This window comes from Mesitornis unicolor, unplaced genomic scaffold (assembly GCF_000695765.1).
Source record: "Mesitornis unicolor isolate BGI_N332 unplaced genomic scaffold, ASM69576v1 scaffold45465, whole genome shotgun sequence".
Lineage (NCBI taxonomy): Eukaryota > Metazoa > Chordata > Aves > Mesitornithiformes > Mesitornithidae > Mesitornis > Mesitornis unicolor.
Window position 1 is genome coordinate 74219 of NW_010187203.1, and position 15818 is coordinate 90036.

Sequence of the window (15818 nt, forward strand, 5' to 3'; positions counted from 1 at the left end):
CTGTATGTTCAAAGCGTACAGCAAGCCAGATTCTGGTCTTATTACCACAAGTGGAGCTAGGTAAATCTCCCAAAGTTAAAAGGCTCTTGATAGATTTTCATTTTGAGAATAAAACAGTCTGTTCATCTACTGCAGTGGATTAGTTGTGATTTATATTGAAGCTAAAAACCAATCTGATCTTCCAAACATCTTTCACAGACAGTTTTAACATTTTAAAATTTTTCATGGCTGTCATAGACTGAAGGACACTTGAATCTGAACCTGTGGATTCCTCCTTATTTTCTGTAGACACTCAGTAGTGCAGACACTGTACTTCTACAGCATTCATAAGCTATAGCAGCAACAACTCAGTGATTTGTCTTTTTAAAATCCCAAAGCAGATTTTGGTTTTGCAATTCACTTCCATTCAGCTGAATTAGGGTTCAGTCAAAAAGGCACTGGTTGCTCTTGTCTCCCCTTGATGTAAGCATAATGAAAGCACTTGCAGCACTCAATCTTTAAAAACAAAAGAGGAAAGCGAAATATGAAAGCTTGGATCCTCCTCTGTGGTCAAAGGGATTTCTGCTCTTCAGCAGTCTTGTGCCCTGATTCACTACTCATCTCTGACACAGTGGTTTTTAGGCCTTTAAAGTATTTCTGTATTGGACTCTGCCATATGGTTAACAAAAATGTCAAGAATTCAGGCAAATATTTTTTATGATTCCACTTAAAATGCCTCAGTCTCCACCTGTAATTACTTTTGGATGAAAACAATGAAGATAGTCCCACCAGACTGAAAAAACCATGCAAACTGTTTTCTACAGAGCAGAATACTAAATACATCCATCGTTATTTTATACAAGATTAGCCTCTCCTCACACAGGAACCACAAGTTTCAACAGAAAGAGTAAGAACTGGTAGGAAGAAGGAATTATTTATTATTCAGTTATAAGTGACCTCAGTTTCACATCATGGAATTAAATTTAGTTTTTTAAGAAAGAACAACACTGATGACAGAATTCTTGAAGCCGTTTTTACAACATCACTAGTTGTGCTTTGTTAATCATCTTATCTCAGCTATTTAAATGTATCTTAACATCTTTCAGGTGCACTGGGATTCAGTATCACTTTATTCATCATCACAGAAAAAGACATATATAAATAATACAATACATAGCTCAGAAAGTCTGGAGGAGCTGTTAGGTCTTTTGTGGTTCATAATCTGACAAAAGTTCTTTGGAATTCAGCTGTACTGTTATAACTCGGTAGAAGAGCACCAAAATGAGGAACCTTAGTGTTAGCCCAGAAAATACAAACAGTCTGCTTTGTTGTGTAAAGAAAAGAAAGCTCAAGAGGAAAACGCATAGGCACCAACTCTGTAAATGCACAGGGAAAAGCCATGCTCACCAAAGAGTCAGTGCAGCATGGAAGTGACCTTTCGGGAGTAGCTTTGAGGTATATCTAACTGGAACTACAGGCAACCAAAAACAATAGTAAGGAGCAATGGTGAGTGAGTCTTCACTTCTGTACAATACTCGGTGGTGATTTCATTCATCAGGATTCCTTCTTTTCCTTTGCTTCTAACGACTCATCAAGGAATTCCACAACTTCACCCTAGAAATGATTAAATTTAACAGAAACAGGTTAACTCTGTGCTGAAAAATCAGTGGAAGAATTTAGCAATTTTCATAAAAACATAAACTAGTAATAATAGGTGTCTAAATATTTTTTAACACCCTTCATATAGAAGCTAGGACAACAAGCCTATAAAATGCAAGTAAATGGCCCATATGAGGGTAGCACAACTACTTAAAGATCTTAAAAGAAGGAAAGGTTACACTTCACTGTAAATCCTCCTTTTTCAGGTATTTAAATAGACAATGAAATCCTCAAACTTAGAAAGTATAGACATAAATTAACACTTGGTAAATCAGGAAATTGTTAAAATCCCATAAAACATTAAAGAAATCTAGAAAGCTTCAAAATTCAAAGCAATAGTGTTTTGTAGAACTGTAACTTTGACTTTGCATCTGTCTGCTGTTTATACCCTGTGTTGCACCCTTCAGCACGCACCATCTCCACTGTCAACCACAGATCTTCACAAGTCACGCTTCAGTGCAGCCAAAATGTAAAGAACCAGAGACATTACAATGTTCTCCATATGGGAAACAAAAATGTTTAGATTCAGACCAGAAAACAGTGTATTTACAAGCTCCACTCTGCTGTTTTTTGCCAAATTGTCACTTTCTGATAGAAAAATATTCTGCTAGGAAATCTGATCAGCTTTTACTCAGTCTCATGTTTTAAATAATGAGAATTTATAGCACTTATGTTGAATGGAAGTCATTCTTGCTCAGCTGCTCATTCTCCCTCTTCTCTTCACCCCCCATTCAAAGTCTTTGGGAACTGTATCTTGAGTCTGATCAATGAAGACTAAACCCAGTATTTTACAATCCTAATTAAAGCACATTTTTGTCTAGAAAGGACAAATTTTGTCCTTTATGAAGACAGCACCTTCCAGACACATGCAGTTTGAGACTCAAAATTTTAGTTTTCTATTCTGGTGAAGAAAGGGCATTAAAACTTATTTCAGCGAAAATAGTAAGGGGAAATAGAAAACTTTTGTTTATTTTGAAAACAAAAACTGTATTATGGATATAGTGATTAAAAATATTAGCATCACATTTTTCAGAAGTGTGATGAGCAAGGAGAGAAATGAGAACCAATCAAACAAAAATAAAAGTAGCAGGAAAGCTGGCTGAAGTAACTGCTGTTCTTGTTCCCTGCTTCACAGTCCCATCTTAAGACTGCTGAGTTTTTGCAACTATGAAGTGGTTTTAACAAGTCCTGAAGGGTGGCAATTTATTTTGCTTTGGTTCAAAACATCTAAGTATCCAATTCAATAAAAACACAAGAAAAAAAAAAGCTAGCACCTTCATATTCCCCACGTGTCTTCCTGGTTGCAGGAAGTCTGGCAACTGGAAAACCAGGAATTTGACAATTCTGCACGTTTTCCTTTGTTAGAAGTATTCTGATGGCCTAAGGAGCCAAATAATAGCAGGAACTCAATCCCACTTCACAAATGCACAGGAAGAAAATAGCCACTAGGTCCAACAGTCACTGTTGACACTGAGAGATACAGAAACAGAGGCACAGAGGTCAAGTTTTCTAGCGCAGCTCCCAGAACTGTGGGCATAAGCATTTGGGTGTCTCTTGAAGGGCGACAGGTAGGTCCTGTTAGCTCCACACAGAGTTTCAAGACTTGAGATGCAGGTGTCTACTCGAAATATATGGGGCCCAGATCTAATTCAGACTGATTCTTTTACAGCTCAGGACTGCAGTTTAATGGAAGAAAAACAGATATTAAAAAGGAATTCTGCCCTTGGTCTACCTGCAAAGATAACCCCCAAAACATAAGAGCCAGAGAGGAAGGGTGAAAGGCATAAACTGACTGGATGACCCAGAATTAAGTATCAGGAAGGAATGGGGATTTCAATATTGTACCTTTGGTAACTCAACCATATGGGAACTCAATTTAATTTATATTATTGTCACGCTCATCAGTAAGGTACTTCGGAAGACACAGAAGATACAGACAGAATTCAGTTTGGTTTTTTTCTTCTAGTATGTTTTCAAATCCAGGAACACGTAGGAAGCCCAAGTTTTAAATGGAAAAGGATGTTTCAAAGCAACAATATTTGAAATAAATTTGACTGAAATCTGAAATCTCCAGTGCCTGAAATTGATCTTTAAAGGAAGGTATGACTAAGCTTTTGTGGTCTACTGAGAAGTACTGGTGAGAAGAGAGGTTGAAATATGGCAAAAGTATAAAAACAGTTGCTGAAACAAAACATATACAGAAAATATGCTGTAAAGCAATGGAATAACTGCCTGGATATTGGTTATTTTTGAAAAGGCAAAACCCCCCATATCACAGTTAAAGACAAACAAAATGGTCAGAATGTAAAGCATTGGGAAGCTGTCCATACTGTGGTTGGCATCCAAATGGAAAGGTCGTAATGCTACGTCAGAAGAGCTGCTCACGTTGTCACACCAGCAGCCATGACCTGATTGATCCCTGTCCTTGCCCCATTATCACTCACCTGACACCACATCAGTTAGCAGGTATTTCACAGGTGTTCATTCCAGGGAAAAATATCTAATAACTTCACCCTGACCTGCAGACCTGGAGTCTGGAAATTATTCATTGATACGATTAAGCGTTCAGTGTGATCAGAGTTCCTCATTTTTTTTGGGACCTACCTACCTTCACAGGAAGGATGACAAATTTTACGTGCAAAGTCAGCTGCAAAAGCATAATTCTTTCTGCTGCCAGCTACAACAGGGGACAACAGCCACCCAGCTCTAATACAGGTTACATAAATACAGTGCTCAGACATGGTGCTGATGTAAATCAGTGTTGAGCAATATATAGCCCACAGCATGATGTAGCCATCTGGCTGGTAGCTAGCAAATCAGCACGTGAAGTCTGGCTAAGCTCAGGGGAGAGAATGGTTTGCCTCCAGACCAGTATATACCTGATAGTTGGGCAGCCAACAACTGGAAAGTACACGCATGTGGACTGCTTGGTCAGCCGCAATGAAGCACATCCGTGTTAGCAAGATGATCTTTGGTCCACAGTCACTGCTCCCTGGTTGGTGCTGGAGGTCAGGCACGTGCCTGCAGGTCCCAGGTCCCACCTCCTCCTTCTCCCAATCCAGGGACAGTCAGCAGAGTGGGAGTGACAGCAAGGATGTATGGGGAAAGACAGGACAGGTATAGCCTGAAATATGGAAGGCAGCAGGGGAATGCTCCCAGACTGGTGTGAGTGGTAGGAAGCATCAGAGAAGCTGATCTGATCAACTGGAGCCTCTAATTATCCGCCAGATACACAAACTGAGCACCAAGGGCATAGATCAACTGAACAGAGGCACAAACAGAAAGAACAAGCTTTGTATCACAGTAGGTAACTCAAGGTGGCTTTACAGAGGGTAAGTGAGTAGGTGGATTATAATAAAAAATAATTTTAAAATAGAGTTCTTGGTCAATTCTGAATAAGCTAACCCAAGCTAGTGAGACTGGTGGACCATTATAAGTGAAGCTAGAGCATTTTAAAAAACTAAGTCGTAAAAAATGCAGAACTCCACACTTACTACCACAAGCTGAGTGTCCAAGACCAAGGTACATATTGGGCCAGGGATTGTTGCCGGCCCTTCCTTATGCAATATTAAATGCTGCATTCACACACACACACAAAACACAAACTTTTAGAAGAAACATCTGTACTTTGGAGGCTCCTAGCCAGCTATTAAAATAAACAGCAAAGAGGAAAAGCTACCAATATATGGCTCAGTTATGGCCCACTTGAGACTGATGGTCCAGCACCAACTTTTCATTTGACAGCAGCATTTAAAAATAGTAGCAAGCAGCAGCAGTTGTACAGCTCAACGACACGCCCAGACACTTTGCTGTTGGTTGCAAAGACGAAGCATTGCCTTCTGCATAGCAAATATTAATCATTCGCAGGTCCTTGCCTCCCCCTACAATCTTTTCTGTCCTTTCTCAATGTGGACTGGAAAAGAGCTGGGAAAAAAACAGTTTTCTTCTTGCAATAACTCATACTTTCCATGCAGATCTGCTGTTGGCCTTTTCTGTAGAGATTCCCTATGCACTGCAGTGGGATATAGCCTGTTCTCCGGGGAAATAACAGAGAATACTAAAATAACAGTGTTCTAGAATGAAGAGCTACAGAAAGATGTTATTATGGACATGCTTTCATGTGTGATTATCAGTGAACGAATAAGAAACATAACTTTATCCTAACTCACCCAGCAAACTGAGCCTTAAGAGACAATACAGAGAGCAAGGAGAATTGGCTGGATCTTTGCTCCCTTAAAATTTGTGACTTAGAAGGAAAATATTTATCCCACAAAACGTCCACTGGCTATCCTTCTCAGCAAAAATTCAGATTTTGCTAAAGTTCAAAAATCTTAATGACTGGAAACTTATTTAACATTGAGAGTAACAGATTTGATTCCCTTACGTATTGGGGGTAGGTGGCAAGGTTGTGGTAGCAGGAAGGGTTGCAGGGGTGGCCTCTGTGAGGAGAGGCGAGGGCTGCCCTTTAACTAATGAGTAACTGCTACTAATGAGAGTAGCAACAAGGAGTTAGATTCATAAAAAGCAGCAGATTTTGTCTGAGGACAAATAACCATCTTGCAAGAGAGAAGAAAAAGGTTTGATATGGCTGACTGTGAAGGATACACACTTCATGGGCCTGATAGAGCCTGCAAGTACACATCACACAGCCCACTGGCCAGCGATATTTTGGAGGGGAGTGACATTATTTCGGGATAACAGTAAGGCATGTGTCAATGAGTGGCTCAGTCTGAAAGGTTCATTCAGCCTTTGACCAAGAAAATGTTCCTTGTTCTAATCTTCAGTTAAAACACGTGAGTTCACTGTAACCACCTCAAAGCCCTCCCAGATCCTCTACAAGCAGTACAGACCAAGCTGGACATACCTCACATTCTAGCAGGTGTGGGGGGGAAATCACTGAATTCTTTGTGCAGAAGAATTATTTGGCCCTTAACTTGTTTATTTTTCAGATACTTAGTCCACAGTGTGACCTGCTGTCACATGCTTTTAAGGAGTTGTTTTTAATATTAGAAGAGCTTAGTTGTTCTTTACATGTATGTTAACTTCTTTTCTCAATTATTTTTCCATTTCATTTTTTAATTACATATTCTGAACATGTAACCGCTCTCTTCCCATATACTATGGGAGACTGCAGTACACTGCAGTTATTACAACAGTATTTTACAGTAATCCAATAAATGTCCTTTCCTTTTAACCTTTTTATAATGCCTATAAAACATGAGTCAACCCAGCTTCAGAGCAACTTCAACGTTGCTCCCATTGCACTGAAAACAGAAGTCTTCTAGTGGCTTTGTTTCTGAGCTCTGCTTATGCAGCTGGTCTATGCTGCATGCAGAAGCATGAAATCTGGACAGGTAAAAATTCTTCCTCATGTCAGTACCTGCAACTTTGGGGAATCCTGCCATTTAAGCCCCACCATCCTTGCAACTAACTGGTTTAATCAGAAGGAGGAACATCTTTGACCGAGATACACATACAATGGTTCAAGAAGCAAGAGGGGAAAGCAGGACATTTCTGGAGAGCCAGCCACATGTGCACGATCTCCACTAGGAAATGATGATGAAAACATCTTTTTTCTTTAAAGCAGTGTATGTTGAACACTGACCATAGCAATGCCAATCACCGGCCAACTCCCTCTGAAACAGCTGCCACCAGCTCCTCTCAGTGTAGTGGTGCTACTGTAGTAGTGTCAGTCTGAGGCCACAGAGAAGGCAGGGTTCACAGGTCTGCATTTATAACTTCCCTTTAGGAGCACATTTATATAAATCATTTGAAGATATGCAAACAGTGAGTTAATAGACCTGAAAATAGTAATTCCTGAACTGAAAAATAGGCTGAATTCACATTATTATTTGCTACCAGTAGTCCACCGGGGCCTCGTGCTTTGATGCTATTCCATATCTTCTCCTTTCACCAGTCCCTTTAGTTCAACACATCACACTTAGGAATGGAGCATTTGAATTTCAGCTACTACACAAATGGACACACACATTATATACAAATAAAAAGAACACGGTGCCAAAAAAGTGTGTCAAAGCTGCCAACAGTTTTTCACCTACTGATCAAGTACTGAAAGAAAAATCACATTGTAGGATCATACCAGCCAAGTAGTTGCGGTTCTTATGTAATTTAGAACAGCTAAGTAGCTATCCCTGAGAAAAAAAAAATCCTCATGAACACAGAATTTATAGGCCAGAAACATGTCTCATATAATTAGTGTAGTGCTGAAGTTATATCTACACTAGCTGGGTATCTGACTCTTAACAGCCTTTCAATTTGTTATTTAAATCTGTGCAAAACTAGGAGTTAGATCTATAATAGCCTTTATGCATTACACATCTGAACAGAAATCAAGAAACTTGACTATGCATGGCCAACTAAGATGACAGCACTGTGTAATGTTCTTTTAACTTCACTGTGGAAAACTGTAAGGATATTTAATAATAATTACTTTTCTTAAAAGCAATTTGTAGCTAGTTGGCACTAATATTCTCTGTCACCTCTACTGTGTTTAATGTTTGAACTAGAGTTTTTAACTTCCTTGTGGAAAAACATTAATAAAGTAACACAAACAGGACAGTGTTTCTTGTGGTGACATATGCAAAAATCATTACTGCATACTCCAGCCTCTGCAATTACTGCAATGTATTATTGGAAGAAGCTACATGTTCTTGTGCGCTTTGCTAATGGGATTTTAAAAGACACATGGATGCTCTGGGACACAGGAACACTGAGAAGTCTGAATAGAGTGAGATTCTCCACTTGGGAATGATGACATTCACACAGAAATCCTTTTGCCACATCAATCTTTTTGCTTCACTCAAGGGAAGAGATTGATTTTTTCCACAGATTATTTTATGGCCTTGCTGGCCCAGAAGCAACTTCACAGACAGCAAACATGGACCACAGAAACTCACAAAAGGCATGGCCTATGGCCCTAGAAGCACATGGTTTAAATGAACAGAGTGCACAAAAAGGAGAGGCTGCCTCCATCCTTAACAAATTTTAATAAAGCTTTTACTGTAACACCTTATCTGGGTTTTTCATCAGTTTTCAGCATCCATACAGAATAAACTTTCCTATCCGTGCCAGAAGAAATATTAAAAACTAAAATTCCACTTACACTACCAGGCCCTGCCCATAGCAGAAACTGCAAGGTAGTGATTTTACCTTTGTGCTGCTCCTGCTCTGGCTGGACTCCCTGAAAGGCTCCTGCAGCCAAAGAGAAGCTCTGGTCGCCAGGGATTTCTGAGTTCACTACCGAAAGCCAGAGCCAAGCCAGAAGCACTGACAGCCTCCAGCCCTCCCAGGTTCTGGTGAGGGGGACACAGAAGCCCTTCAGCTTTTCCCCAGAGATGGGAATGATAACTTCCCTAATATGGTAAGAATGTGGGGTAGGGATATCTGTGGTGTGACCAGGCCCAGTAATTTTGGTTGTTTAATCCAAAGTTGAAATCCAGCATAATGTGACTTCCTTTGACATTTCCCCAAAAGTTTAATTGACCTTTCCATTGCAAGGTCATTTATAACTGCACCAGTGAAATAGGCTACAGGAATGAATGCCAGCACATGAATGCTGGTTTATTCTATACACAGCGCTCAAGGCTGAAGATTGTTTCTATAATCCCTTCTTGTAACAACATATGGGGAAAGCCCTCACAATAGATTGCTTCTCTCATTCCTTAATTACTCATCCCTGGGTTTCAAAGCAGCGGATGTGAAAGAAGGAAAAAAATATAAATTAAATCTATGTCTAATGTAAGAAAACATTATGGGCAAAGCACAAACCAACAAGGGGATATAAAAAAGTGCTCAAGTATCTCACACCCTGATGAAAATCCATGCAGACTAGTCCTCATCTAAGCTTAAACCTGTAACAAACTTATGAAACTGTCTTTCACAGAGTTCTATCACAATGGAAAGTCTTCCTAAAGTCTGGTAACATTACAATGGTATTTTATGTATAAAGTTGTTTTCAGGTCACTAGCACACTGAAGGCAGCACAGACATGCTATTACTTCTCCACTGCAAAATATTATCTCTCCCTATGTGCTGGATATATAAAAATTGCAAAGGTGATTTCATTTTTTATCATAAACCATCTTTCCCTTGTCTAACTAAAAAAGACCTCAGCAGAACTCATTTCAAGTACGCTGCCTGATGCCATAACTGAACATAACTCTTTGCTAATGCCAGAGTTTTTAAACCTTTAAATGAAAGGTTCTGAAAACAAAGCAAAACAAACAACAATCCAAAGCTTCCACGATTTATACTTTAATTTCAGTTGTCGGAGACAAAGAAATGCCCTTTCAACAACTTAGCTAGTTTTCTTGCACAAAAAATCCACTTTACATATTTCCAGTCTAATAGTAGTCATTATATGTTATTTGGCCATGAGTTCCAACCATTTAAGAAGCAAGACTGGGTGACCAAAATGTTACTGTACAGAAAAAAATAACAGATAACAAGATTTTCTTTTGACAAAAACTACAATTGAGGTGGTTACTTTTGGACAAAACTATGAGGATCTTTAAATCTAATTTAAACATTTCAGAAAAAAAAACCAACAAAAAACAACCAACCACAAACAGAAAAATGTTTTGTTTAAATATATACACTACTCCCCTGCCCCCTGGTGTTATAGCTTGCAAAGTGGATTTTCTTTTTTTGTCGGGTGAGTGCATTATATTTACCCTTGTGTTAATACTGTCCCATATTTTTAAATGGTACATGATGTTCTCTGGGTTTGTTTCTTATATTCCATTTAGAAAAGAAATAAATTTCGATAAATTGGTCATGGTTACAAGAATATTTTTCCATATATGCTAAATCCTGGAATTTCATGTATGTATCATCTTCACTTTCAATGATCGCTGCTTTTTTTGACCAGTATTTCCTTTCTAGAAAACTCACCTCATCATCATCCATCAGATGTTCCTTTGCAAATTCATACATTTCCAACTGGAGCGTGGTTATATTGTGGTATCGAACTGCTTCCTATCAAAAAACAAAATTTCTGTGTTACTTTAGGGTAGCAAGACAGGGGAACATCATCAGATGTCACCTGAAACTATTTCAGTGAAGTCAGACCCAGACTTCATAGAAGGTAGATCCTGGGAGGGGTTATAATGTTTAAGAAAGGAAACAGCAGAACAGCAGCGTATCCAGTGTCTTCTGTGGATCTCTCTAAGCACAGGCTCCATCGGTGTGAGAACAACAAAGTGCTCTCCCCTTTCTCATGTTTCAAAGCATTGGCAAGTCTGAAAATAGGAATGAGACTGCCAGAACGGAGCAGCAGCCTGCGCCTGCATTCCAGCGGGCTTTGGACGTGAGAAAGCCTCTGTCTCCCTGTGCGCTGGTGTGTGCTGGCATACAGCGGCAGGCAATTCTGGGAAAAAGAGACACTGAGCTGCTTTGCATGAAAATGCCTCACCGCCACGGCCTGAGGCTGGGCTGGGGAAATTCTGCAGGGTTGCTCACCTGTCCCTCACCTTCCCAGCTGTCTGCCTGGATGGCACAGTTTAGCTCAGTCACCCACTCTCACAATTGCAAATACCAACAGTAACCGACTTTGATTATCCCATTTAATTCTTTTTTGGGGAAGAAAACAAGAGACTTCCTCTTCCACAAGAACATCTAAAGCTTAGTGCCAGAGCCAAATGCTGCTGACACCCCATTTCGCTTTGTGAAAATAAACCAGAGGCACTATGGTTTTCATGGCAAGTGATTAGGACAGCGAGCAATTTCTGTTCATAATTACATGGATCAAAGTACAAGAAAATACAGCTGTGTGCATTTAATATTTTATATTTAAAAAATAAATTATCTGTAGTCCCCAGCTCCTAAGAAGTTATCAATGAAACATTCAGAGTTAATGTGTAGGGCTCTTGTTCTGTCCTCTCTGCACACGTATGCCAAATCTGTCTGCGGTTTGCAGTTTCATACTGTCTCTACCCCTAACTCCAACCACCATCGAACATTGTCTCCAGTATGGCTATAAAGCACAGTTCTGTTCCCAAAAGCAGTGACAAAGGAGTGGTCCCTTTCCCCTGTGAGCTCAAACTTGCTGCTGCTGTTGCCTGAAAGGACCAAACGCATTTTCACCGTCTTCTTGGCCCTGCAGGGCAGGCCTGCGTTTCCAGTGTGCAGATAAGGTGTGTAGCTCATAACTCCACAGATGTCCACAACCAAAAACCACTTAACTCAGATGGAGTGGTATTTCTCACTGGAGCTGGCTGGCCTGAGAGGATGGAAAATGTAATTATCAAATCAGTGCAACCTACAAGGTGCATACGTGAACTGCTCTGCAGTGTTGCTACAGATAAAGTCAGGCATCTCAGCACTACATATATGTACTGAGCTTAATGCAGCGTCAAAAATCAAGGGATGTGCCCTTGGGTCAGTACAGGTCTCAGTGACGGAGATGTCTGAAGAAGCAACGTGGGAAAGGCCACTGAAATGTTACCCTGTGAGGTGCCTGCTGTTGCTTCAGCGAGGTTAACTAGAATGACTCTTCCATGGGGAAGTCGTGCAGTAAAAGAAAGAGAAGGCACTAAACATAATTTGTAGAACATGTATTTGTGGAACATGTATTGCTAATGACTAACTAGTTGTACAGCATGTACCACTGACATAGGTGTCACAAAGCAGTTAATTCAGTTGTATAACATAAATCCTGGTAACAAGAAATGACAGAAAATACAATTTGATTGTCAGAGTCCAGGCTGCAGGAGTCCAGAAGGACAGCAAAGATGCTTTTATATGTAAAATTTCCTTAGACATGGAAATTTAAGAACAGCAGAGAAATCTATTTTTAGAGTAATTTTTCAAAGCCAGATCACAATCATTGCTGGATGGACTGATATTTATTGCCGGTTCTTTGCAGCAAGTATTTTAACTGAGATAGTTAGATGTAATACGGTCCTAAGCCTTTTTATGTCCTCAGACACCAAGCTATGTTCTAAATGGAGTAAGTGGAAAGTGAGTTTAGCTGAGGTTATCATATCCAGACACATTCCAATGCCCACAGAACCGGACATAACAAGCAGGTGGGCAACTAATATATTGGCAAATAAGTGATTGACAAAAGCCTGAATGCTACTGGAGCGATCTTTTCATCAGGAGGTTTCAGGGGCCAGCTACTTTATTTATTGAGGTACATAAAGATATGAATATGCTTAAGTGGCAGACAAGCAGCAGCATGAATTTACTTGTCATCTTACCATATTATATCCTTTTGTACTGTATTTCAACACAAAGGGAAGAACTAGAATGACATTCACTGTCTACATTATACAGTATATCTCTGCGTACAACTTTATGGCTTTAATAAAACCGTATGTGTTTAACTCCAGAACCAATAGATAATCCCCATTTTCCCAAGTTCTGACCCACTGAGTTCCAGGGAAATAGCTGAATGATTTAGAAGGCATTTTAAGTAATTCACCTACCGATCTGGGCTGAAAATCCTCTTCTGTAAGTCCCCATTTGTCTTTGTGGTACTGATAATAGACCATGTTCTGTTTCATTACTTCATCTTTCTGGTCAAACAGAAGGTAACTGGCAGCACAAGAAGCTGCATTCTTCATGTCATTCACTAATTAATAAACACACAGAAAAAAAAACCAGATAACGTAAATTAACAATTTCCTACTGTTACCTAAGCTCTGAAAAACTCACATGGGTTTTTCAGGACCCATCTTCTACCTCCCCAACAACTGTAAAGTAACAAAAAAAAAAAATTGTTTCTCAGAAAGGACATGCTGGTTTTGTGTTCTGAAACAGGTGAGGCCATGGTTCAAAAATGAGGACCTACTTCTGATGGTTTTCTATGAAAATCCTAACCAAACGTCCCTTCCAGGTATCCCAGTATCAGTGAGGTATCAGCCCACAGCTTAGTGACCCCCACTGGCGCATTTATTTAAAAAAACCAAACAAACTAAAAGATAAATTTTAAAAAGAACCCACTCCTTTATACTAAAATTGATGAAGAGGGAAGAGACAACGTGTAAAATGTGTAGTCAAACAACATAAGCAAAACTCATTAATGGCTTGATGCTGCACGGCTGGATGTGTCTCCCCTTTGATGTTGGAGCCTGCAGCAGTAGCTGTAAGTGCTACTTGTGTTCTTTACAGTGCAAGTAGTTCCTCAAGAAACCACCAAACTCACGGAATTATTTACTTATCATATGATCATTGAGCACCACAACACTACAATTTCTGTTACATGGTCCTCTCTTTCTTCAAAACTTGTTTAGCTCCATGTGCCCCATTCTAACTGGATTACAGGAATCCATTAGGAAAAAGTGAATGGTATGAAATATTCTGTAGGTTTGCCCACGGAAGAAATTCTGAATAGTAAATTGAAAATTGAATATTTATTCAGTAAAATAAGTGGTGCTATGGTAAATATGCTGTCTTGAAGTCACAATCTTTCTTGTCTCTATGACAAGAGTTGGAAGTTTAAGAAACAACTTCTTGTTAGAACTACACATTCAGCTGCTTAACAACTATGTGGGCCTGACTGCTAACCACTGTGGCTTTTTGGCACAAACCATGGGTTTTTGTACATAGGTGGACAAAATGAGTCGACGTCATTGCATGTGTTCCAATGTATCAGAAGTGGCTGACACTGTTTACCATAACATATTATGTTATGCGTTACTTCAAAAAGGAAGAAGAGTTGATGTATCATTCAAACATTTAAAATACATATGATGAACATTCATCATTCACATGAACATTTATCATTCATGTGAAACTCTGAAAAGTGCAAGCAACTCACGCTGGCAGTAGGTATTATATAAGGAATGAAGGCAGTGATGGATCAGATCACACTTATTCTGTAACTACCTCATTTTTCCTACACCCAAGTGTAAACCAGTCACAACCATGCATAATTTAAAACAGAGGGGCCTGCCCTGGGCAAAATCCAGCCTTTATGGAACTTGCGTTCAGCAGTTTATTTTGTCATGGACAATTTTATGAGCATGGGCTCTGTACGTAATGTTTATCCCCCACGTCTATTAACTACAGTTACATAGGGAGAACAAGATGCCAGGCAGCTCAGACTTTCTGTCCCAAAACAGGTTAAGATGAAGATTCTAGAGGCCTCTATTTACATTCTAAAGCATTATAGCTAGAGGGGAAAGATTACGAATAGAAACTGTCCCAATGATATTTAAGCACATTGACTACTTACATTTATAATAAGCAAACTGCAAGTAATGGTACATGGTGGCCACAAATTTCTCCACAACAAAGCCTCCGATAATAGGGGTCAGATTACTCTCACACTCTACTTTGCAGGCAAGGACCTCAATATAATGATCTAGAAGGAAGAAAACAACACCACAGGATATGGATAGCTCACAGTGAATTGTTATAACCTCTCCCATTAGCTACCCACTAAAATCTGGCCTTATAATGCTCTCCTGAGTCCTGCGCATCTGGATCTTGCTGTCTGGAAGTACTGAGCATCTACAACTCCCTCTGAAGTACTTATCAAGTATGGGTACTCAGCCCTTCTGTGAAAACCAGTGCGGTCTGGACGCGAAAGGTATCAAAGCTGCAATTCAGAGAACTGAGCAGTGAGGTTTCACTGACACCTACAGGCAGGCTGTGGTGGTAGGTTTCTTGTAGAGTGTTATGGAATATCACATTATTTTCTAACTGTGAACTTAAAAGTGCATTTTTTTTAAATTTTGAGAGCCTTTGCAATTTCATTAAATTATTGTGTGAATAAGATTTGAGACTTATCTAAGACTGCTGAGAAACAGAGAAATACAGCAGGTGACTGCAAAATAAACCTCCAGAGACAGCTGCATTTGGTGCCTGCAGTTTGGATGTTCTAAAAGAGAAGAAAGATGCGAATACACTGCTCACTACATAACAACTTTTAGCCAGAAACATTTAAGTTCACAAGCTTACCCGGTCTACGAAAGCTTGCTACAATGGGATAGGACTAGAGGTGATCTTATCTTAAAGAAATCACATTCTGAGAAAAACTTTAATGAAAGAATTACAAGCGTTTTCAGGATATCACATGAGGCAACAACACCAAAGAGAATTATTTTAAAGCCTTAGTTTTCCTGGTGGCCACAACTGGCAGGTGAAAGCAAGTTACCTAAGCTTGCACAGCAAGTCTCTAACCAAGGCAAAAGAACAGCAAAGGCCTCTTT

At 39.6% G+C, this 15818-nt stretch overlaps 1 protein-coding gene across 1 annotated transcript in view; it reads right to left on the reverse strand.

Annotated features, from left to right (window-relative positions):
* Window positions 1–1425: 1425 nt before the first annotated feature.
* Window positions 1426–15818, reverse strand: part of CRTAP (cartilage associated protein) — a gene marked incomplete at its 5' end in the record, with an annotated part of 20596 nt that continues 6203 nt past the window's right edge. Inside the window, 4 exons of the mRNA XM_010185353.1 lie at window positions 1426–1593; window positions 10552–10635; window positions 13089–13234; window positions 14840–14968. Of these exons, the coding sequence (XP_010183655.1) occupies window positions 1534–1593; window positions 10552–10635; window positions 13089–13234; window positions 14840–14968 (419 nt within the window). The remainder of the gene's footprint in view (window positions 1594–10551; window positions 10636–13088; window positions 13235–14839; window positions 14969–15818) is intronic.